The 25000-nt window shown below is 37.6% G+C and overlaps 4 protein-coding genes across 4 annotated transcripts in view; 2 read left to right on the forward strand and 2 right to left on the reverse strand.

Moving 5' to 3' along the window:
• Positions 1 to 6547, reverse strand: part of LOC138056838 (E3 ubiquitin-protein ligase RAD18-like) — a 12095-nt gene extending 5548 nt beyond the window's left edge. The window contains exons 1-9 of the mRNA XM_068902751.1: positions 6361 to 6547; positions 6178 to 6259; positions 4472 to 4533; positions 4280 to 4350; positions 3985 to 4102; positions 2704 to 2986; positions 1558 to 1657; positions 446 to 652; positions 243 to 357 (exon numbers count right to left, since the gene is read on the reverse strand). Coding sequence (XP_068758852.1) covers positions 243 to 357; positions 446 to 652; positions 1558 to 1657; positions 2704 to 2986; positions 3985 to 4102; positions 4280 to 4350; positions 4472 to 4533; positions 6178 to 6259; positions 6361 to 6450 — 1128 coding nt within the window. The 5' untranslated portion in view covers positions 6451 to 6547. The remainder of the gene's footprint in view (positions 1 to 242; positions 358 to 445; positions 653 to 1557; positions 1658 to 2703; positions 2987 to 3984; positions 4103 to 4279; positions 4351 to 4471; positions 4534 to 6177; positions 6260 to 6360) is intronic.
• Positions 6548 to 6649: 102 nt separating this feature from the next.
• Positions 6650 to 12204, forward strand: LOC138056840 (mitochondrial import inner membrane translocase subunit Tim17-B-like). Its single transcript, XM_068902753.1, has 6 exons — positions 6650 to 6741; positions 6924 to 7023; positions 8960 to 9017; positions 9140 to 9268; positions 10241 to 10351; positions 11365 to 12204. The coding sequence occupies exons 1-6, from the start codon at positions 6716 to 6718 to the stop codon at positions 11472 to 11474; spliced, it is 534 nt and encodes a 177-aa protein (XP_068758854.1). The 5' UTR covers positions 6650 to 6715; the 3' UTR covers positions 11475 to 12204.
• On the reverse strand, positions 11486 to 23202 carry LOC138056839 (quinone oxidoreductase-like protein 2 homolog). Its single transcript, XM_068902752.1, has 13 exons — positions 22984 to 23202; positions 21136 to 21232; positions 19971 to 20029; positions 18958 to 19023; positions 18250 to 18359; positions 17012 to 17093; positions 16630 to 16725; positions 15985 to 16067; positions 14534 to 14591; positions 14094 to 14133; positions 13985 to 13998; positions 13464 to 13583; positions 11486 to 12529 (listed from the first exon to the last, which is right to left on the reverse strand). The coding sequence occupies exons 1-13, from the start codon at positions 23191 to 23193 to the stop codon at positions 12461 to 12463; spliced, it is 1104 nt and encodes a 367-aa protein (XP_068758853.1). The 5' UTR covers positions 23194 to 23202; the 3' UTR covers positions 11486 to 12460.
• A 1381-nt stretch (positions 23203 to 24583) lies between these two features.
• LOC138055839 (creatine kinase, flagellar-like) overlaps positions 24584 to 25000 on the forward strand; it is a 6629-nt gene continuing 6212 nt past the window's right edge. Inside the window, exon 1 of the mRNA XM_068901709.1 lies at positions 24584 to 24617. Within this exon, the coding sequence (XP_068757810.1) occupies positions 24584 to 24617 (34 nt within the window). The remainder of the gene's footprint in view (positions 24618 to 25000) is intronic.

Below are 25000 nucleotides of genomic sequence, written 5' to 3' on the forward strand. Positions count from 1 at the left end.
AAATGGTCTATTCTCAACCATTTGTTTCATCAGATTTCTGCCTACTAAAGAATTCTTCACAAAATTCTGTCCACGCCTTGTCATGTATGTGTTGAGGTTCAAATTTTTTCTTTGTCTAAAATTTTTCAAAACATTTCAATTTTGATTTTTCTTTGTCTATTATTCATTATCATAATCTAAAACAAAGAAAAATAAAAATTTAACTGGTTGGAAAATTTTGAGCCACAACATACTATACTTACTGCTCTGTCTCCTTTGCTTGATAAATTCCACTCTCTTAGTCTCTGTCGTAACTCTTTCTCTGCCATGACACTGTAGACAAGCTTTGGAAGTGGTTTTCTTTTCTGTACAGTCTGACTACAAAGAGAATAGCTGAGAATAGCTCAGTCAACATTGACTGTATCTATTATTAACATTACTTGAGGTTTCAACAAATTAAACATACATGAGAGCATTGGAGCCTTTTGTTGTCAGAGTCGATGGACCATTTGTGGAATTTGAAGAACCTGTTTCTTGTGTCACTTTAGAAGAAAAATCCTCGTCACTGGATATACATGTCACTTCAAGATCAGTCTCTTTACACTCTACAGTTGTTAGATGTTTCTTTTTGGCCAAGACACTGCAAAGACTCTTTGGTCCATTTGTTTTCTTTCTAGGAAAAAAAAAAGTTATACAATTATGCATGCCATTCGTTTGTTTTCTTTCTGGGTAAAAAAAAAGTCATATAATTATGCATGCCATCCATAATATTATTATGTGATTATGGCCCTGCCAAGTAAATTAACTTGTCTTCAGAATTCTATTACAGTTTGTAAGAGCAAATTTTGAGATGGGTTTTCTTCTAAGCTACTTCATGTTCCTTTGGCTACTGGTACATTCGAAGCATACCAAGTAAATTCCCTGATCCACACAATTATTGTACTATACTTAATGACACTTATTTTTTCTTGTCCACCAGTACCAGGAAGGTTGTCACACCTTCAGTATTTCTTTAACTGAAAAGCCTGAACTAATCTTCTGCTTCTAATTGATATTAAAGAGGAGTGAGGACAATGTGCTAGCCAGCAAGCCATGCAAGTCATGCAAGACACATGCAAGCCATGCGAGTCACACGATTCTTGAAAGCCAACCATTTTAAAATGGGTACTTAGACTTAAAAACTGTTTATCAGCGCTCTTTAGATACGAAATTTGCATGGCTTGCATAACTCGCAGATTGTCCAGCAGATTTACAAGCTCCCTGTGATTTACTGGGACATTTTGTCTCCTGATTCACAGTATAAATTTATCACTGGATAAAGAATCCATGATGGAAAAGAAAGCTTGTGTGCGTTAAAAAGTTTTATATGACAGGATTATGTAACTTGCCCGGGGGGAATGCTCATCGGAAATTCTAAAAGAGACCAATCTGGACGTGACCCTGCTTTTGTTGACCCCTAAAAGAGGGTAATTGTGAAGAAGAGCTCCCCGAAAAACCTGTCGGCCAACTGTCGGTCCCCTCGGGTAACTTGTTCTTCACCCAAATCAAAAATAGTGGTTGAGTCTCCTGTGCTTTCACCTTCGCAAGGAACTTCTCTTCTCTGTTCTTGTGAGGCATGAATCGAGATGTGAATTGATTTTCCTGTGAGGAACCATGTCGCCACAAACTGGACACTCGCCTAAAAGAGAATGAACAAAAGTTCATCCTTTTTAGCCGTAGCTTAAAGATGTCACAACTTAAAGTCACTTTCCATTTTCTTGGGGAGAAGAGCTTTGGCATGAGAAATCTTAAAGTGACCAGTGCATAAGTACAGCAAGTGCCGTACCTTAAAGTCACTTAAATTAAGTGGACTGTTCTTCCAAGATCTCAAAACTTTTATGTAACATTCTTCCAAGGACCTTTGAATATTTTAAAGGCATTATATTGGATCATTGCAAGACACTAAAATTTTCATTTAAAACACGAAGACGCAATAGAAAAGGGGTTGCTTCATGCACTGCTTTTGTTCAAATTTATTTGAAGCACATCTGATTAATTATCCAAGATGGTGATCAACATAGGGCAACACAGAGACGGAAGCCCTAAAAGATATTTTCTAGAGCGAGAAACAGGGACTGGGGATTAAAAAAAAGAACGACAGATAACATTTTTACGACATATTACCAACACGTTTCCATAAGGGTTTTTGTTGCACAAATTATCACAGAGCTCGGTTGCACCCACAGTTGATTGATAAATAATTTGCATGTTCCTAAGGCACCACCACGCCTTTTATAGTGCATCTTCGTGTTTAAGATCTTTTCAGGTAGTTTGATCCAGTGAAGATCTTTCAAAGCTCCTTCCTCAAAGATCTTTCATCTTCAGGGATTTTTGGCAGGTCTGATCCTGAAAGATGCCTATATGTTACCAAACACTGCCTGTTCTCTTAAAGGCATTTGTTTTAATTATTAATTTTTAAGTTTAATTTTTCCTTCAAATGAGTTTTATCTTTTTTTTTTCAAACAAAAAATAACTTAAGACAGAACTAAAACAATTGCATTATTGTACACTATGTAGCTACAGTGATTATCAAATGAAGGTAGGGTGCAATTTATTGGAAGGTGGTCATTAAATTCTGTCAACTTTTTTACCCTAAAGGGGAGGGCGTTTATTCAAAGGAGGATGGTTTTTGGGCATTTATCTGAGCATTCATGGCATATCAGATAGTCAGTCTCAGAATCTTACTAAAATCTGAATCTGCTAGTTCTGTGGTGAGCTTCCTCTTGACGGTGCTTTCTTCTACGACCATTGGTTCTTGTTTGGAGATCACATTCAAATGCTCATCACTGCCCTTTGTTTTAATTACTTCAGATGTGGCTGAAACGGACCCAATGTTTGACCCTTCCGCCTCACTGTTTTCGGCTAATTCTATTGGAGTTATAATCTCCTTCTCTGTATCATCAAGTTTCAGCCTTTTTGTTCCTGGACTTGATGACTTTGAGCTGCTTTCAGGTCCAGCATGACTAGCCTATGATCAATGAAATCATACATTTTTAATTCTTATTTTTAATTCCTTTCAAAATGCAATCCCAGTATTATCACATTTTCAACCAAATCTTATAGTCAAGAACAAACCTATCCCTAACTTCCTGTAGTGTAGTGGATTAGCTGTGTAAACCTCTATGGCTGTATGGCCTTATGAGAGAGAATAGAAGAACACATTGGAGGCTTGAAACGTGTTGTGTGTTTTGTTCACGAGTAATCGCTTTGCATTGGAGTCCTGTCTGGCATGTAGACATTACACTTCCCCTACCCCAAATTTAAAATCTACAATAAACGAAAAGGTCATCCATAACGACAAACAAAAAATGTCATGAGATTGTCATGATCCTCTTGATGCCAGTTGGGCTCTTAGAAAATTAAATAGGACATTATTAATTTAAGATATATTCTTCAAAACAAAACAATTTAAATAATAAAATTAGAAGGAAAAAATAACAATAACAAACAGTTATTTCAGATGGCGATGAATGCATATCAATTTCTGTGGGAGAAACCAAGCCAGGAAACTCATAAACAAAATCCGGATTGAGAGACTGTTTAACTGATTGTTTAGGCCTTGAAGCTGCCATTGCAAACGATATCATGATTGAAGGAGTTCTAACAAGAGTCCAGATGGAAAGAGGTTGCCAACATGAGGAGTCGCCACGAATAAGCTCTTGAATGGACTAGAATCAGTGACGAGCTGAGAAATGAAAATGCAAAGTTTTTCAGACAACTGAAGATCAATGGAGGCGCCTGGAGTGAAAGGAGGAGGCTTTTTAGTGGATTTTGGACAGGGAATAACGGGCAAAGCCTACTGCTAAAATATTGTCCAACAACTGAGTTACCTTAAGCACATGTGCTGAAGACGTCAGCAATGTAGCTAGCCAATGAGTGCGTAATATTAATTACATGCATTAATTAACATAATTGAATGCTATCCATTTTACAAATGATTATGATTATTTTGAATTCAATTTCTACCTTTCTTCTTTTATTACTTGTTACAATGCTCTTATTCTTGATCACACCATCTCTTTTGTGACTGGTTGTCTCACTTATTGTCTGTGCTCCTTTGGTTACTAAATCCAACAACTTTGCCCTGAAACACAAACTATTATGTGAACTACAAAAAATAACCATAGTCACATTTAAAAACGTGGAAATCACCACAGCAATGTACACTGGGTAGCTGGTGGTTCTGTTGTTGTGGAAAGCAAGAGATCCCGAGCAGGCTACCAAAACACACCGCAGTGTAAACTAATGATAAACAACTTACCTAACTTTAATAAAGTTTTTCACCAATTCATCTAATACTCTGTTATTTCTTAAGCTTGGCGGATTTAATTTCTGTAAAATAAAAAAGGGTGATAAATTCTAGCACTTCTACCGGTTTCTGTCGACCAGAAAAGTGTTGTTCTTTGGACCAAATTCATTGAACAATATCATTTTCATGTACTTCTGTACTTACCATCTTACACGTTGGACATTGAGGTTCGTAGCTAAGAGACCTTCTTATACAAAGAGAACAATCTGAAAGTACCAGTAATCATTATTTTATGAAAGTTCATTTCACATATCAGAACATACACACATGTAAACTGTTTGACTGACTGATTGATGTGGTCTGATTTGCTATAATTCCCTATGATTAGGTTTGATTTGCAGTCTCCCCAATAAATAAAGCACTTGTGCTCAGCTCAATAAGACTGAGGGCACTTTCCTTTTGTCAGAACTGGCCAGCCAGTTTGCAAAGAAAGTGCAAAAATCTGAAGGAACTTGCATGAGTATATGTCATCATCAAAGTTTGTTAATTTGAAGGTGTTGTAGGGTTAGTCCTTCCAAATGCATGGTCTGACTGGTCAGTTCTGTCAAATGGAAAACATCCTCAGGGGTAAATCTAGGGTAAAAAATGACTGGTTTCCAGAACAACAAAAAAGTTTCTAGGGGGGTCCGGGGATCATGCTCCCCCAGGATTTTTTTTAATTTTCTCTCTCCAGAGTCCCCTTTCCTATGTTTCTGACAGATGTCTGTAAAACAGTGGCCAGGTGATCCAGAGACTTCAATAAAGCATAGGGTAGAATTGGGGAGGAACGAAGCGGGGCTGGCGCAATGACGAGAGCACTCGCCTCCCACCAATGTGGCTGGAGTTCGATTCCCAGACTCTGCATTATATGTGGTTCTCCACTCTGCAAGCGTTCTGTGGGGTTTTTCTCCAGGTAATCCAGTTTTCCTCTTTCCTCAACTTCAGTTGATTTGAGTTAAATTAATTTGATTTCTATGTACAGATTTCTATGTACAGTTTCCCAATTATTATGGTAGATTTCATTTTTGTTTTCATGAATCATTCACATAACTTGCAGACATGAGTCTGAGTAGTAGGTTACACTTCATCGTCTTCTTTACATTCAAACAGTTTATACATATTCATGAAACTTCTTACTATAATCCATTTTTGACAGCATTCAATAAGGAAGGACAGCTCTTTGTCAGTGTTCTTTATTGAGCTTAGTCCTTTCCTTAGCTCTTCATGGTAGCCTCCGAAAAAGTCAAAAACAATATTGATTTGTTTACAAAGTTGTTTGATGCCTGCACGTAGCTCTGTGTCCCGGGGGGGGTACTCGACATATCCCTGGGTGGGGAGGTACGGCGCGGCCCCTCATACCCTGACCCTGTTTAAGACAAATATCGCTAATTTTCCTACCCATTTTAAGACAGAATTCCGATTTTTGATACCCTGTTTGAGACATTTAACCCAGTTTAAGACAAAAATTGATAAATCGTTACCCTGATTAAGACAAAAATGATAAATCCGATACCCTGTTCAAGACAAAAATCCCGAAAAACATACCCTGGCTGGCCGCACGTCCCCATTAAGGCCTTATAAGGGAGTACCCCCCCCCCCCCCCTCTGTGTATCTTTCCTGTATTTTCCCTATTATTATTATTATTATTATTATTATTATTATTATTATTATTATTATTATTATTGCGAATAATATTAATATTGTTATTGTTGTTAACATTGTTGTTGATTGGGGGGATGACTAAATAAATAGCTCACTGACTGATCTCGATTGAAAAACTCGCTGACTATATGGCGAACTGACGTACGAAATTAAATACAATCTTAAAAGACTTCGAAAAACTGAAGAGCCTGCTCACATACTATACTCACAATTATGAGAACAATCAGGAACGATCACTGCAACATCAAAATATTCATAACAAATAGAACATCTCAGAAGATTGTCGATCGTCTGGAAAAGAAAAGTAAGCAATTCAAACCATTGCGTTTCCACTGGCTTACAGGAACTGTACACATAACTCAATTAGTACATCGCAACATTTTGATAATTACCCTCATTTCTGACAGGGATTCCGGCCAATCCGAGGGACTCCACTCGGCCAGCGTAGTCAACGACGTCTTTGAATTTACAAAAGACAACATTCTGGCACAATACGACGGAAAACGACACGATCTAATCAATTTCAACGCAAATTATCAACAAATGTTCGCCATATTGGATGCTACAAAATTGGCGGGAGAATTTCTCGTGTTGGTATTGGTGGAGAGCAGTTCACCCAGCATTCCTCATAGTCTTTATTACGTTCTTTTAACTGTCATGATTGGCGGGAATTTTTGACCAATCAAATACTGTGATAAATGGAACTTGCAACTATTGCGTCACACCTGACAACGTGCGAAAGACAAAATGGAGGAATATGCTAGAGAACCCTGGTAAATTTTACGTTTTCATGGCCTTCAGAATGCTGTTTTTTTGCTCGATATGATTTTATCACGCTTCGATAATGTCTATGGTTTCTTCCTTTCATTAATACCCATTTTAGGCCGTATTCGGCCTCGATTCCAGCGCTTCAAAACTGCACTTTGTTTAAAGATAGTTTGACTCATTTTTGCAGTCCATACAGAATTGTCGATGATTGTGGTGGGGCCTTTGCGATGGGGGCGATCGGTGGAGGGATCTTTTCATTCATGAAAGGATGGAGAAATTCTCCAAAGGTATGTAGTAACACTTTACAAGCTGAAGCTTTTTGTCTACCTCAACTTAAGCTTATTCTGTGAACTTTTCCCCAAATTCACATGATATTTGCTGAAGCAGAAAGCGTACTTTGTGAAACAGCTGATTTGTCGTTTATGGGAATAGACTGCCCACCATATTTGTGCATGTTGTCTGTTTCTCTATTCACCAGCATTCCAGGCCTATTATCAACAACTACTGCAATCTGCTTGGCTCAAATGTCATTCTTTAATTTTTTTTTCATACATGTAGGTGGCCGGTTCTTGCATATAATGTTATTTTCCGGCTGGGAGGTCCATATAGTGAAAAACTGTAACCAAAGTCTTGAAAATAGTCCAAGGGCAGCATTGTCAAAACCAAGGTTATAGTTTTTCACTGTACCGACAGACCCTTATCCTGCAAATAACATTTTTTTCGAAGATGGCGTGGTTACACATGATAACTGCAATCTGATTTGTTGTTGGCATGATACCGAGCCGGTGGGCACAGATAGGGAAATCCAGACTGTGCCAAGAACCAATCAGATTGTAGGATTGGTTATGGTGCCCTCTTGGAAAAAAAAATTAATAAAATAATTTTTTTATTAATTCTTTGTTTAATGTCTTATCAATCAGTCCCACGAGTGCTTGCGAATGATTCAGATCAACCTAATAATTGAGTTGGTGCAAGTTTTTACCTTGGCCTCAGTTGTCCAAAGGCCAGATACGTTTATGCAGTTTACAAGTCACTTTGCCAACAAGTTCGATCTGTATAAGGGCCAATTTACATGGTACGATTTTTGTCGGGTGTGAGAGACTTACAACAGGCCTACAACATGACTTACGATTGTCGCAGCGTTTTAAAACATTTTTTAAAATGCTATGACATTTTCTCTGACGTACACAACAATTGTAAATCATGTCATGGACTTGTCGTAAGCCGTTGTTGCATGCAACAAAAATCGTACTGTGTAAATCGGCCCTAAAGATTTCAGTGTTTGTTGGCATAACTGTGAGTATGCACCATCTATGCACTTCTTAGCAAAGGTGTGCAAAAATCTCGGCCAACATTGAAATTCTAGTACATTTATACTCTGAATGGTGACTTATCCACTGGTTAGAGTTTTCGATTCTGGCCTTTGAACGACTAAAGCTGGGTGACCATTATTGTTAGATGCCTGTCTGACATTGTTACCCAAAGTGTTGTAATATGTACATTGGCGTGAGGTGTAAAAAAAAAAAACTTTTGTTGTCTTTCGTTAAGTTTTTTTGGCCCACATTTTCAAAATGTACAAGCAAAGTACATAGGATTACGCCACAAGATTAAGCACTCACTGAAACCACAGTTTCTTTTGGACGGACTAACCTCATGTTTCACTTTTTTGTAACTTAATGGGGACATAGTTTTTCAATGAGCGATTAATGTTGTACCTTTCTTATTTTAGTTACAATATTTCAACTGTAATTTTTCTCCTTTAAGCTGGGCTGCTATAATTAGTTTGTCAGAAAAGTTGGACTTGAATCTGCCAATAAAATTTGCAATGGTTCCATTTATAGATGAAAGTTTTAGTGTTTTACTTTTTCCCCTGGTGTCGGCATCAAAAGGTAATGGTCATGCAAAATCTGTGACCAGCTTGCGGCCAAGGTAGAATTATGAAACAATAAATTAAAAGTTGAAAGTGGTGTTCAATGAGCTTTTGTAGCACCAATGGCTCGTAAAGGATCCTCCACTTGAAAGGCTTCCAGCTGACTAACATCTGGATGTACTCAAGTGCCAGGCATTTAGTGGAAATCTATACATGCGCCTTCTGGTACTTTTGCGGTCTGGTTTTACATGTACATATACTTTTAAATACAGTAGAATAAATTACTAGTATTTTTATTCATGTTATAACCAATAATCAGAAGCGTTGAATTGAACATTGTGCTTCTTCTGCAGGGTTCAAGATTATATGGCAGCATAGGAGCAGTCAAAACAAGGGCTCCAGTTCTTGGAGGTCAGTCACTTTTCTGCATCCCCTTTGTTTCAGCAGAGTGAGCACAAGAGATGCGACTCTCATTTCTTGGTGATCATCCAAGGGATGTGATGGTCTTAGCATTATACTGTTGTCTATTACAGGTAATTTTGCCGTATGGGGTGGACTATTCTCCACGTTTGACTGTTGTTTAATGGGCATACGAGGCAAGGAAGATCCTTGGAATTCGATAGGAAGTGGCGCTATAACAGGAGCTGTTCTTGCTGCCAGAGGTAACAATGACAGTGATATAACTTACATGTAGTCCTTAGAAGGACCATTGTGTTATGACTGACATTATTTCGACAACCTTTAGAAGCAGAAGTCATCTTCAAATTCCATAAGTTACACTGTATGTCATTCCTGGATTCTAATCATTTTCAGTGATATTATACTTGTGTTCTATACGGTGTAGTGACATTATTGTCAGTGTCTATACTTAAAGGAAGTGATAGTAAATGTTGCCTTTTGATACATATTGAATTACATGTACATGTATATGATCCTTCAAAACATCATCAATTTGTCTCTGGCTAGCTTCTTCAATTTAAACAATGTCATATTTAACTTTTCCAAGGCTAAGCAAAACTGCCACACATACAAGTATTAGATTATTCCATGCTGAAATTACTGCATGATGTGATTTCTGTTGTTCTGACAACCTTGCCTTAACATCTTTTTTGCATTAAGAAAAAAATGCATACATGTAGTTGCTGCCACAACATTTCTGACGATGTTTCAGCTGTGTTGAAATTTTTTTTGTCAGATGGTCCTCAAACTGGAATGTGGACTACACATGTTAATGGGGACATAGTTTTGGAGTGAACCTAGCTGTTGTTAACCCTTTAACTCCTGTAGGGTTCCCCATTGACGAGTAAAATCATCTGGCGTTAGACAGAGTAAAATCTATAAGTCTCATTGGCCCTTACAGGAGTGAAAGGGTTTTAATGGGGACATAGTTTTGGAGTGAACCTAGCTGTTGTTAACCCTTTCACTCCTGTAGGGTTCCCCATTGACGAGTAAAATCGTCTGGCATTAGACAGAGTAAAATCTATAAGTCTCATTGGCCCTTACAGGAGTCAAAGGGTTAATTAAGGACCCAATTGTTCATTTTAATTCACTAATTCAAGGATTCCTGTCAGGCATTGCTGCCATCAAATACTTTTGTACTCTTCACAGCATTGACTAGTTTGCTTTACTTACAGGGGGACCCTCCGCAGCTTTAAGATCAGCAGCAGTTGGAGCCATCTTGTTGGCATTAATTGAAGGAATAGGAATATGTATCACAAGAATGACTGCAGAACAGTTTAAACCAGGTATAGTTCCTTGACTGCATTCATTTAAATTTGAATGGCCTTTCATACATAATTTCAAGTGCATCAAGAGCAATCCACGAAAACTCTTATCACAAGAAACAAAATTAATGACAGACAATGCCATTGTACATGTAATAATAACTATTTATCATTTCATATAGTTCAATTTTATATTTGGTTCAAAAATTTCCTTTAAGTTTTCTTTCGGTGAATATTAGGCAAAGAAAGATCAAAATTGAACTACTGTAAAACTTATGTATAAGCAGCATCTTTTTGCTAAAAGTTTGGGCTCAAAATCGTGGGTGCAGCTTATCTACGAGACCATTGCTTTCAGAGGGAGGAAACTGGCTGGTCTGAGGTCACAAGTAACACTAAAAACCTTCAGCAAATAAAGATTAAACCTATTTTTTGACCGATCACTTGAACTCTCCACCGTGTGTGAGAAAATACCGCAGGAGAACTCATGAGGCAAATGGCCAACTGTTTTGTTGCCCTTCATCACCTGCATGGAGTGTTTGTCCATGGGGTCATTAAACTCTTGTTTAACAACACGTTTTCTGCAATCAGTGGCTTCCATATATGTATATCTTTATAAACATGGTATACACACACCAGTGATGCCAATGTTGGTTTCTGAGCATGACTTGGTCCAGTCTTCCTTCTGTGAATGACTGTGTGGTTTCTAAGCAAAGTTTGTATCGTTCCCTGCACTTTATTTTTGCTCAAATTTCATCGTTTTTATTTCAACTTTGGGCTTTAACAATGAAACAAGTGTTGTCAGTCCCAAATCAATTAAAGATAAGCTATTTTGAGCGTTAACTTGTTAAGGTTGCTGCAAATACACAGCATAAGATTTCAGCAAGTTTGTCAAGAACAAACATGCTTGAAATTTGGGGGTGCAGCTTATCTACGAGTTTTTACGGTAGTTTGAAATAGTCTAAACCCCCAAAAAATTGAACCACAACAGGCATATCATTTCCACTGGTGACCATGATTTTGCCACTGTTTTTCAGTCATGCCACAACCTCCTGACCCAGTGCAGCTTCCGCCCAAACCATTCAACCCGACACCACAAGGTGCTTCACAAGGTTCAGAATTCGACTATCAACCACAGCTTCAATGAGTTAGATGTGCTTAGAAATTGAACCCATTTTATTTGTCAAGTGGATTTTATTGATTACAATGATTGAAATGGTTCTGCAAAGTGCCCAGTTCAGATGTGCCTTTCAAAAATTTCGGAGGATCAAGAACATTCCATCTGCTGTTGCTGTGTGGTACACATAAAGGCCATTTTGTTACAGTATTTTACTGATGACAGCAGAGGAGAAATTTTAAAAGATGTGCCCTCAACAACTGTTTGTTGACAAGGAATCCTGACATTAAAGGAAGCTTTCCTTCACTATAAATATTTAAGAATGGACATCTTTCATGTTCAATGAAAGAAGAATCCGGGTAAAGGTGCTAATTTATAACAGCTATCTTGGTCAAAATGTCCAGAGAAAAGTTACATGTAGTCATCTACGGCCTGATGTACATAAAAAAAATCCATGTTCTGGATTCGTGTGTCTTGCATTACAGACTTGTACTTTGAAACTGTACATTTTTATCTACTGATTGGCAATGAATGGAATTGCAAACAATGATTCTTAAATTTTGATTGGTTAAAAGATTGTTAATAACATGCTAGCAAACAAGATACTTTCAAATGGTAACCATTTGGCAGGGAGAGAATAAACGCAAAAAACGTATCTGACAATGGAATAATATGAATAAGCAGAAGAAAGCACAATAATTATTATAGGTTTTGTTAAAATTTGGGAAAATTCAAATAAAATGTTGATAACTTTGTTTGATACTGTAGTTTTAACTTTGATTATTCATTTTCCAATAAAACAAACATGACAAGAGATTCCAGCTTTGAAAATGGGGACTTGTTAACATCTTGAAAGTCAAAATTTGCCAAACAAAATCAAAACCATTGTTTGGAAAGTTTTGTAAATTAATTTCATTACTCAATGGAAACATCTGCCTAATCTGGATTTTCGTGTCAATAACACACCTAATCAATAACATTTAATGCTTAGTATTGATGTCAATTGATGCCATGAATTATCTTGCTCTTATGAGCACTTTTCCTGTTGATTTTCTCTGCATGATAAACTTGAAAGCTTCATTTGCCTGAAAGTAAAAACAAAGGTGAAACAAAACATTGCTTTTTCTCAGACAATGTTTTTACTTAACAATTATTCACCAAAGGCGAAGTGATTATCGGTGAATATTCACCTATAATCACTGAGCCTGAGGCGAATAATTATTGTTTTAGTATAAATACACAGGTGATTATTTCAAAAAAGAGAAAAAAAAACATTTCAACGCGGTGGCAACACGACTACTGGCAGCCATTTTTTTCGTCGATGTGATTATCGGCGGATAATCCAAGATAGCGAGCCAATGAGAGCGCGCGATTTTGTATAATCACCTGTGTATTTATACTTAAAGTTATTATGACAATAATATTAATACACCTAACAATGTTAAGCAGGAGTGTGTGTGGAGGGGAGGGGTTGGGTATGGGTTGGGGATTTTGACATTTTCGAATTCCCCACCCCTGGGAGAAAGTAATAATTATTGGTCAAAATCCTCACCCCGGGGCAAGTGAAGGTGGTCAAATGTCCTTTGTACGATCAAAATCCCTACCCTGGAGGCAGACCTCACAATCAAATTCCTGTGGTTAGTTCACCGTTTTTTCAGTTCTCTTAGCTGCTCTGAGGGTGGTTTGGGGTGATTTGATGTTAAGTGTTATTGAATTATATCCATTAGCCTTTAGGTTAACGAAGTATCCAATTAATAGGCGTCTTCAAAGGCAATTTATTCACTGCATAATGTTTTCAACCCTTTGAACAACTTGAGCCAGAGGGTTATTGGCTGTTTAGCCAATGATTTCTCTTGTTCATATTTTACTCTGTCTAACGCCAGATGGTTTTACTTGTCAATGGAACATCTAGGTTGACTCCACATCTGTGTCCTCTTAATTTAACAGAAAACAAGGCTGCCAAGTGCATTATCATCAAACCACATTTAAATACAACTTTACATTTGCAACACGACAAACCTGATTTAAGTCAAACTCCCCTGAAATGTGAGGTCCCTTCAGCTTTCCCTCTTCCTTCAGTTCTAGTGTTTTATCAATTGATTCCTTAAGCAACTTTGGGTTGTGCTCACTGTGTGATCCCTGAAAGATCCATGGGGAAAAAAAACAACAACAGAGACATTTTAGTGTCATACTACATGGATTGTATTATTCAATACTCAGGAAGGAATGAAGAGCAAAAGTCCTTTCATAAAGAGCCATATTAATTTAATTAATTCATTGGGACTTAAAACTTGCATTTTTTTTAACATAAACTTCCAAGCACTACATCAAAGATCGTCAATGATCTACCAATGATATATATTTGCAAATCAGTTGTGCAGGCTGAGTGAGCCACTCAAAACCGAGATGACTTTGCTGAGTTGACAATGAAAGTTGTTTAATCCACAGTAATGTTTTGTGTAAAGACTCTTTTTCCCCATAAACAGTCTTAAGTCAATTGGTATTGGAAGAACTTTTCAAGATCTTTTGTTACTACTTACCCAAAACAAACCAGCTGTTGACAAAGAAAAAAAGACAAAAAAATTGGAAAAATGTCAATAAAAATCAGATCAAAATAACATGCTAGACCTATATCCAAGCAATACTTACCAGCAGATACATTTTTTACTAACAAAACATTTGCAGGGATCTAAAAAAGTAAAACAAATAAGTTCCGTAACTGCATTGTAAACACATTGCAAGAATAATTTTTTAGCCATGGTTTTTGCACATTTACAGTACCAACTTACAGTAGTAAAATTGCATGAAAGCTGTTAACACAAATCAATTTTAGTCATCACTGAAAGCAAGATAATAATATGTAAGTAAATAGTCTCCAGTAAATACCGTAGGTTTATAATCTCACGACCGACCATTAAGACAATTAGACTAAAATGAAAGTGTAATATAGATAAATGTACATGAACTGGTCAGCTTTTATGAAACTTGAAGAATATCAAAAGAGCAGGCAAACTTTCTATTTTGATTCCACAAACACATGGAGATATACATCTCTTAAATAATTGTAAAATGATCAAATTTTTTTGTACCTGTGGAATTTCCCCAGACATGAACCCAACTGGCAGAATAACTCCTCCCCATGCAATACTACAAAATGCAAGCAGAAAATTGAAGACAATATACAGTCTGTAAGGGTAAGTTGGAGCTATCAGCAACAGGAGCCTTTCCCTGTGAGCAGAGTTTCCTTTGATCTTCCTAGGTTACATGTAGGTCGGAAGAGGAAGAAGACTCTGCCAGCTGCTTCGAGGTTCTTTGAATGCCGCTCATCCAAAGAAATGGATGAGTCAGTCCAGTTTCGAGCTGTCAAACCTGTTTTATTTTTGTGCATGATCAATCGCCATGCGTCATCAATACATTTCAAAATTTATAACAGCGTGGCAATATTTTATTTTTAACTGTCTAAATTCCCATGAGTATTTCCTCCCTATGTCGCATACAGAAACTAGTTTGCAAGAAAGCTATAAAATTTTCAGTAAAAAATGAAATAGGAATTTAAAAGCAAAAACTATGGCGAGGTTCCAAGGAAATGACTCCTTGGTTGTTGTGTGTTTGCCAGAGTTGTTGGAAAATATCCAGACGGTTTGTTTTCACTTTGTAGTGTTGTGGTTACTGGTCACGCGTGACTGACACCCAACTACATTTGAATTTTTAACACATGCTCAATACCAAATGTCAAGGCGGCTGCCAGAGTGGTCTTCCTCTTCCCAACTTATCTAGGAAGATCGAAGGAGACTCTGCTCGCAGGGTACAGGAGCCTAAAATCTCACTAATAATAGCTGGAGTTCACAAGATCCGTACATGATGTGTGATATTATTATCATCTCCTTAACCTATTCACACCTCAAATGCTGTAGGATGCGCCCCCATTGACAAGTAAAATCGTCTGGCGTTGGAGAGAATAAAATCTATTAAGTCTCACTCTGATGGGTCAATGGGTTATAACACGTATAATAAACAATTATTGGATGAGGTTGAGCATGATATCATGAATTATCAAAACCAAGGTCTGTGTTATCTGCCGAAGCCGAATGCTGAGGCAGATAACACAGACACAAGGTTTTGATAATTCATGATATCATGCGAAAACCTAATTCAATAATTTTTTTATTATACATTTTTCACATAATTCATCCTCAGAAAAAGAAGCGAAGCGTTCAGCTATTTTGTTTCTGAGGAGAACACTCCAAGGGGCTTAGTAACCAGGCAGATGTTGAACTTGACATGATAAATGAAATATCTGCAGCAGATATTACATTTATCATGTCAAGTTCACAAGCTATTGTGAATTGATTGAATGCTCTCGACCAATCAGATTTTTAATAGTGAGTCTGATGTATAATAATATCAATGATGTTATCATCAAAATGGTGCAATCACTGTCTTGCAGTATGCATAAAATGACAGTAGTTAAGGTTATTGTGGGAACCACAATCAATGTTCCTTTGCATTATCATTGTCATAATTTTTCATCATCATTCACCTTCTCAAACATTCTGCAAAAACCTTTCCTCCAACAGATTCCATTATTACATTAGCACCTTTGCCTCCTGTCAATTCTTTTATCTAAAACAGAACATTCAATATTGATCCCTCAATGGTAGGGTTACGTTCTGGCATCACCCCCACCCCCCCCCCCCCAGGTACCTTTTTTCCTCATTTAAATGTAACTTGCAGTTGCCAGTTTTCAAGCAAAAACCAGCATTGCTTGAGTTTTCTCATCAGCTGTCACAGGTAAAAACCCACAAAAATGGCCATCATAAAATATGAAAAGATGACTTTCTTGAGGTACAGGATTCTACTATTAATATCTTAGGATCGGAGGGGTCCCAAGAGGACATCTGGTCCCAGTTGCATTTTTCAAAGGCTGTATGACTTTATCCAGTAGATAAGTCACTTTCAAAGCATAAAATATTCTACAGGTTAAATGTTTCGTGAAAATATAATGAAAGGGGATTTGTCAGTTAAAGAAAGTCCTAGGGGGTTTGGGATTTGAAAACTCTTGTTTTAGAAGTCCTTCTGTCTGTGATATCACTGTTTTGCTTATGTTGACTTGTGCATACTAAAATCAATGTACTCAGTATCACATATTTCATTGATTCGTGAATAAAAATATAGATGTACTTACCCTATCTCTCAAATTTTCATTGTTGTAGTCAATTGTGGCAAATGCTCCCATTTCTCTGACAATATCTAGTTTTTCCTTACTGGCAGCTCCAATAACCTAAAAAAAATTAATGCTGACCATGAACAGGCTGAAAGAAATAACAATTATTTTACTGGTAAGTCAACGGTGAACCACAGTGACAATACATTTTTATGCAGCATACTGTTCTGTAAGGAAGGTGAAAGCTTGCAAAGGCCAAAAGTTTTTACTGTACAGAATCAACTACTACATAAGTTAACATTCCTTGGAAAAATTATGGCTGTAGAACATTTTTGTTGTCTTGTTGACAGAAGTCAATGTAAACTAATAATAATTATTATTACTTAATGTTATAGTTACCAACCTTTGCACCCAAAACATTTGCCGCAAGATCAACTGTCGCCAAACCAAGTGCACCAGCAGCAGCTGTCACTAAAACACTTTGACTGAAAAAATCAACATAATTCTCTGTCAACAATACAGCCAATAACCCATGCTTGATATATCAATATTCAATAATGGTTACAAGGCTTTATGATTAATAAATTCCATAACCTGGTCCTGTTTTCCCAGTGTTACATAGGAGATGACTGTGAAACACAACAACATTCAAATTGAACCATAAAACCTTGCAGCCATGTCTAAATGTTGATATTTATTGAAAATGGAACACTATTTTTCACCCCACATGAGAACTAGTGGATCAAGATCTAAAATCACTTAAATTTAATTCCCAGAATTAACAGAACATGGTGTAAGCAACTGTTATGATATTTCAATGCATGCTCTGCAGATGACCAACATTGTTTGATGGCCAATGTTATTGTCTTATGACATGGGTTTGCTATGTCATATATTTACATACCGGTAGGTAACAGAGAAAAACAAGATATCTTATATGATTTCCACTTGTCTTGTTAAAAACTGGTTTCATACAAGAGCATTCAACTTTGGCAAGTGGTTGATAGGTACCAGTACATATTATAAAGTCTGAAATTTGTTGACCACTGATATTGTCTTCAGGCTCGAGTTTGCTATGTCGTTTAAGTGGCGCACACAGAGAGAGAAAAAAAAGTCCTATAAGCATGATTTCCCCTTTTCTTGGGAACTCTGGATTAGTACAAGACATTCAGCATTGACATTAACGGTTGAAAGGTACTCAAGGTTTTAGTGAAGTTCCTGGCTTTGAGACCCACTGTGACCAAACGAAGAATTGTGCACTGGGTACAGTCTGTTGGTGGCCATTTTGCTGCATCGGTTTCATGAAGACACAGGCTAATCACAGATTAATTTTATTTAATAGTTTGGGTGGTGAAGGGTGTGTTCAAAGTCTTTTGGCTCCTTGGTTTGTTTGTGTTTTCAATGAAGATGTCCTCAGTGTATCCTGTACCCAGTTATGATGACATACATGTATATCATGAAGGTAAGACTCTTATCTTAATATTACAGAATTGGGGATGAAGATTGACCAAACTCTCTGGAACCTTCCAATGGGTATCCCTGCATACTACCTCAGAAAGCCCCTCAAGGTGGGGAGGGACTCAATTAAATTATTCTTTCTACAGAATTAAAAAGATCAGTAAGAATGAAATTACCCTTTACCCAGGCTGAGTGTTAGCCTTGTTTACGAGTCCCACATAAGCTGTTCCATATGACACTGCAAAAGCTGCAGCTTGTTGAAATGTAAGACTTGATGGAATCTTCTGCAGACCCTGAAAAAAGATTGTTTGTCAGACTGCTTCATACACTGATTGTATACTGGAGTTTCAGCACACGCATCCCAAGCTCAGTGTGAGGGAATGTAAGGACCTGAGACCTGAGACCTGAGAAGATAATTTTACGAAAAAATTCTCAATTAAAAAGCCTAACCTTATTGCCACTGTGGGTCGCTTCGTTCCTGTGAGCTATTTTTCCAGATTCGACACGAATTGAGCCATTTTCAGTTCCTCGGTTGTCAACAGTCATAATAAAATACCAAGGCTGAACACTGAATTCTCACGAGCCCACCAGATGGAGTAAAATATTCCTGGTTAAAATGTTCCCATGGCCACAAATCCACTGTAGAATTCAAGGGCAAAGGTTTTTCTTTCAATAAGCTAACCGTGCAATTGAAGTCCCGCCAATGACATCAGGTGGCTGTTAGTGCCCCAAACGAAACAATAAAACAATGGAAAAGAGCCTCACAAACTTTGAAGACGACACAGCAACCGTTGAGTTCTCCCTCACTTTTCAGTCCTGTCCTTTTTATCTTATTACTCAGCATTATTGCTATCTATGACGAGTAGGGACCGTATTTAAGGAAAAACTTACCTTTTGGTCAACAATACACTCTTCAGCAAAGCCACCAAGTTTTGTAAATCCAAATACCCTGTCACCCTGGCAGCAAAAAAAAAGTCAAAAAAGACAGTTGACAACTCCCTTTAAGTGCTACTATGACCAAAAAAATCAATTTTTATTTTTCTTTGGATTTCAAAACTGCATTAACTAAACAGTAAGTGACCCAAGTTTTAAGCCTTGATTTGAAAAAGACACCTGTTTATTTTAACTGGAATTTCCCTATTTTATGGACGGCCATTACTAACTTTAAAGTCTTGAGAGAGCTGGATCGAGGAGAAAATGATGTCAAAGATTCAATGGTTTAAGAATGCAATGCATGTGTATGCAGCTGAATTAATATGGAGCATAGGAGTTTCAAGCTGTCAGACTTAAACTCATGTTTTACATATATAAGAAGCTGCATGTACACACTGAAATTTAAGCCAATTAGTCAATGACGTCACTTTTCCCTAGACCCAACCCTCTGATCTCCAATCGGTCAGTTTGGAACGTGAGTAGCCATGAATTCCAAAACTTACACTCAAAGTAAACCACCTTTAATATAAAAATCAAAGCTCAAACTTTTGCCGGTCAAGTGTTAAGCAATCACACTTTCAAAATCTGAAGAAAAAAAGGAAGTGATTTTTTGATCACAGTAGCACTTTAAATTTTGCCCCCGATTGACGAGTAAAATCCACTGGTGTTAGACAGAATAAAAGTCCCAGTCTCAGGTGGGGAGAGGTTAATTAAAAGTTTACATATGAAAAAGGTGGTAAGACATTACACTTGATTTATTAAATTAATCTTGATTGACAATAATTTGTTACTGGTGGTATTTTCAAAGTACATAACATCTGGTTGATTTTCATCACTGGGAAAAGACACCATTAACATTGGTAATCTCAATGAAGCTTTGAACCCTAAATAGGCAATACCATAAAAGTGGTCAGAGGACAGGCTACCTGTGCATCTTTTTATTTTCTAATTAATTAAATTGCATTATTTACCTTGGAAAAACGTTTGACCTGCTCTCCAGTTTCAGTCACTTCTCCAGCAATTTCACTCCCTGTTTCAATGTGCAGAGGCAAAGGCAAAACTTAACAATCCATGGAACAATAATGTTATCATTGCTCGGACAGGCAGGTACAAAACACAGGTCTCTGTTTTACTAATGCAGAAACAAACCTAACATTCATTACAGCTAACCTTTAAAGCCTAAAAACTCTTGTTTAGGTCTAATTAGGCCTCAGGTTAGCTTTAATGAATGTTTACGTTTCTCTTTATTGGTAAAACAGAGATCTGTGACCTGTTAGACCTGTGTTTTGTACCTGCCGTGCTCAGACTGGGTTCAGTCTTAGAGCAGCAGGCTCTACCCTAAACCTGAGTGGTCATTTAAGGGACTAGAGTCTGTGATAGCCCATTCCTGTGACTTGTTTTTAACTTTTATACATAAAACATTTCTTAATATTTTTAACTACCGGTACTTCATGAAAATGTAGTGATTTCTCCACCTACTTCTCCTCTGTCACAGTGTATAAAAAAAAGCAAACTAGTATACCTGACCTCCCTCTCTAGAAGACAAAGATGAACACCCCTTAGGAAAGCCAGTGTTCACAACCAAGCAGTTGAGAGACCTCAGGAAATGCAGGTAATTCAATACACTTTGATTTAATAAGTATCATGAAGATGTCACCCACCCTGCTCTTCTCCCCGTGTTCAACATATCACTTGTATCATGAAATACAAACAACTAAGATCGCAAAGTATCTCCTAAACTCTGCTTATTGACAAGTAAAGTTCAATGAAGAGCTTAATTTGCCCTTTAACCAAAGGCCATAACACTCATCATATTGATGGAAATGCGTAGCAAATTCTTAGACTTATGGAATACTTCATTTTGCATATAAAGATAGAGCGTGCAATCTAATCACTTGAATTTCTGGCCTCGGTTGTTCAAAAGGTGGATAGCACTATCTACATGTACGGGATAAATCACTATCCAGTGGATAGATATCCAATTTCCCCTTCAAAAGAGTGCTCAATTAGGAATTTATTAAGCCATTTATTGTTATTTTCTATCAAACTTCATCAAAGATGATCACTCTACCTCGGGAACCCACTCTGTAAAACACAGGGTAATAGAATATTCTTTATTATTTATTATTTTCTCACCTGGAATAAATGGCATTGGTGGTTTTTCCTGGTATTTTCCAAGACACATAAGTACATCAGCAAAATTGATTCCACAGCTATGAATGGCAATTCGAACCTTAAGATGAAAGAAGCAGCAGAGATTGATTAAAAAAGCAATAATGATCCCAGTTCTGAAGTTAATCACTCACTGAAAGACTATGTCCAATTAACCCACTGACACTCAAACTGGCCTGAACCGGCCAGACTTAGTATTTTACTCTGTCTAATGCCAGACAATTTTACTTGTCAATGGGGAACCCCTGGGAGTCAATGGGTTAATTTGCAATGACCAGAGGAAAAGGAACACTTTGTACAACTGTTGGAAAAACCATCAAATGTTATGTCATTACCGCCATTTTGGTGGACGAAAACCAAAGATCTGACTTTCATTAGCTTCTTTCGTTGGTCCACCAGCAATAAACTGTTGTAGATTACACTATTGTCACCTCAGAGTCAAGAGATTGGTTGAAAACCATCTATACCTTTACTTATGTGTCAACTATCATAGCAGTATATGACCACCAAATAAGTGGTCTCCTAAACATAAGGAGGAAAGAGCAAGAAAATCCAACGAGGGAATTAATTTAAGCACATGGCGAATATTCTCAGTGGCTTCAAGTTAAAGATATCGATAAGCTCCTGCCCTGTGAGCAATACTTGTTCTTTGCTTTTAAATTATACATAGAGATCAGTTTACAATCTCAGTACCCACTAAAGGGAGAGTATCACGGTATTGAACATGTTCTGGCCATAAAAAAATGTTATCATTTATGAGCCAATCGGAAGTGACATTGTAATTAGTTGGGGAAATTTACACGTACTTGTAAAAATTTCTTGGTTGTTAAATAGTCATTAATGAACTAAAGGCTAAGCAAAAGTTCACACATACATATAAATTTCCCACACAAATTATAACATCACTTCCCATTGGCTTATAAATGGTGACATTTGCTACAGGTAGAACATGCACACTACCGTGATAATCTTCCTAGAATTGTTCAAATACATTTGTCAGGCCCCAGTTGTTCAAAAGGTGGATAACGCTATCCACAGGATAAATCACTATCCATTGGATAGCGCAATAGTCCATTTTACAGTTGCGTGCTTAGTTACCTGGCCTATGAATTAAAGTGAGGCTGGAGTTGACCTTGTTTTGATAGAAACCTCACTGCCTTTCTTATGCAAATTCTTATTAATTAGCATGACAACAACATCATTAACATAAGAATAGGAGGGAGGTCTGTATCATAACAGGGTCAACCCCAGCCTCACTTTCATTTAAAGGCCAGGTAACTAAGCACACAACTGTAAAGAGGTCTATTGGTTTCGGTATTACTTATCCACTGGATAGTGATTTATCCGGCAGATAGCGCTATCCATCGTTTGAAAAACTGGGGCCAGGTCATTGTTCGAATTAGTCAGGTTTGAGGGAGAGGGGCTGCTAAGTACAAACAATCTTTTTGGTATTTAAATGTCCAAACCACTGGAACAATAGAATCCTTTGATTCGACGGTTAATAAAGCACTCGCCCTGGCTGTTCAAAAGGTGTATAACGCTATCCACCGGATAAATCATTAACCAGTGGATAAACACTAGCAAAACCAATTGAGTTATCAAGTGGATAGCACTATCCACCCTTCGAACATCATTGGCAGCTAGTGACGTCAACGATCTGCTATTGCAATTGATCACAAATAAACAAACTAAACAATTTGAACTGAAACTTTTGGGAAATGAGTGGGACTAAGAAACAGTCTGCCCGTGTCAGTGACCTCCAATCTAACCTATACAGTCTCACCCCAGAGGATACCCCTCTTAAAATAATACCTGAGAGGCTTCGAGTCTTTCTGTTGCGGGAACTTCCCCAACAACCAAGGGTTTTCCAAGCTCTTTGCACATTGCAGCACGATACATTCGTGTTTTAACTGCATCTGAGCAAGGAGCAAGAAACTCGAGGCTTTTCGCGGAGACTGATCGTCCAAATGGACGCAAAAGTCTCTCTGGAACTGTTCGAAAAACCGCCATGTTGGAGTACATTTCATGAGATGCGAGGGGGGAGTGGCAGGGGAAGGGTTGTATACTCATACCCAGGTTTCACGTAGGAAAGATGTGGGGTATCCAAACCAGGGGCCTGTTTCTCGAAAGTCCCGAAAACTTTTCGGGCCCGAAAAGCCATTTGTGAAACTGCCAACCGCTTGTTTTGGAAAGCCGATCTTTTGATAAGTTTTCAAGATAACAAAAAGAAAAATAACTGTGAAGTTTGACGCCTTAAATCCTCTCCGTTCTTGAGATACAAAGGGAATAGTGACATCCGAAAATGGCCCGTAAAGTTTCGGGACTTTCGAGAAACGGGCCCCTGGGGCCAGTTTCTCGCAAGTCCCGAAAAGCCATTTGTGAAACTGTTTTGGAGAGCCGATCTTTTATCATGTTTTCAAGGTAACAAAAGGAAAAATGACTGTGAAGTTTGACGACTTTAATCCTCTCCGTTCTTGAGATACAAAGGGAATTGTGACATCCGAAAATGACCCGTAAAGTTTCGGGACTTTCGAGAAACGGGACCAAGGGAAAAAATACAGAAATAGTTATCCGATTTCTTGTTCCTTTCGTATCCGTTTTACTTCCTTATCACGTTTTTACAACATTTCTTGCCATTTCCCCGCGCGTAAGCCGGTATATTTCAGACCGTGCAGCAGTGCTGTGCTCTAACAAAATAGACAAATGTCGTCGAAAAGCACCTCCCAACTATTCATTGTTATGCCGACGACTGGCAGTTATACGTTTCGTTTAGTCCTAAGGCGCATTCTGGCCGGGCTGATGCAGTTGCTACTATTGAACATTGCATTCTGATGAGATCAGGTTGTGGATGTCTCAAGACAAGTTACTTATGAACGATGCTAAAACAGAACTTCTTTTGTTCGGCACCCGACAACAGTCTCAATTGATAGTTTTAAAAAGTCTCCAAAACTCATTTGTTCCGGAAGGTGTTCTTTTAGCAAATTTTGTTTGATTTTATGTAGAATTTGTTCTAGATATGTATTTTTACGGATTTTAAAGTAGTAATTAGGGTTTTTAAGTTGTGACGTTTTTAGAGTTTGAACTGGGAATGTACTTCTAACATTTTGAATTGTGATGCGCAGATGAAAAATATTATATTGATACCTGCGCAATGTAAGTTAATAAAGATTATTATTATTATTATTATTATTATTATTATTAACATTGAGAACGAAATCTAATCAATTTCTTGTTTGACGATTGCAAATTATCGTACGTTCTGTGACGTCAAAATTGCTAATATCAGGCGACTTAATTATGGGCGCGCGCTGTTTGCAGCAACCGGTTTTATGCTGCAACATAAGAACTTGAAACAGCTGACAAAAGTCTGAGTTTTCCAGAACTCAGTCATAAGGGCTGGCTGCGGCCAAGAATGGGTTGTGGATCATCAAAAACTGCTCAGAAAGGTACGGTTAGCAAACAATTTCATTGTCAATCCAACCAATTTTACAGAGCGTCTGTGATAACCGAGAGGATGAATGGTCCAATGTGGAAAACCTCTTCACCTTGCAAATACAAGAATACAAAAACGTATAAGGCGAAGAATCGAAAAGTATGAATTCGCTTTTTTCAACGTGACGGTTTTAGATTGTATCGAGCAAAAAGGAGGTCCCTATAGATAAAAATCATCTAGGGCTAACTAGTATACACAATGTGAAAAAGAAAAAAATGGCAAGATGCAATTCGCTTTATATCTAAAGATACATTTTACAATGCAACGCGCCTTACCGTGGCCAACCAACAAACTTTCACATTTGACAAATACGTGTAAATACGTGAACTCAACAAC

Source organism: Montipora capricornis, chromosome 7, assembly GCF_036669925.1.
Source record: "Montipora capricornis isolate CH-2021 chromosome 7, ASM3666992v2, whole genome shotgun sequence".
NCBI lineage: Eukaryota > Metazoa > Cnidaria > Anthozoa > Scleractinia > Acroporidae > Montipora > Montipora capricornis.

Bases quoted from the DNA above. Each gene is read 5' to 3' on its own strand.
- LOC138056840 (XM_068902753.1), top strand. From the start codon at position 6,716: ATGGAGGAATATGCTAGAGAACCCTG. The intron at 6,742-6,923 runs GTAAATTTTACG...TCATTTTTGCAG, and splicing joins GAATATGCTAGAGAACCCTG to TCCATACAGAATTGTCGATG. The intron at 10,352-11,364 runs GTATAGTTCCTT...ACTGTTTTTCAG, and splicing joins TGCAGAACAGTTTAAACCAG to TCATGCCACAACCTCCTGAC.
- LOC138056839 (XM_068902752.1), bottom strand. From the start codon at position 23,193: ATGTACTCCAACATGGCGGTTTTTCGAACAGTTCCAGAGAGACTTTTG. The intron at 20,030-21,135 runs GTGAGAAAATAA...ACATTGAAACAG, and splicing joins ACCAATGCCATTTATTCCAG to GGAGTGAAATTGCTGGAGAA. The intron at 14,134-14,533 runs GTACAAAAAAAT...TTACTTTTTTAG, and splicing joins TGTCTGGGGAAATTCCACAG to ATCCCTGCAAATGTTTTGTT.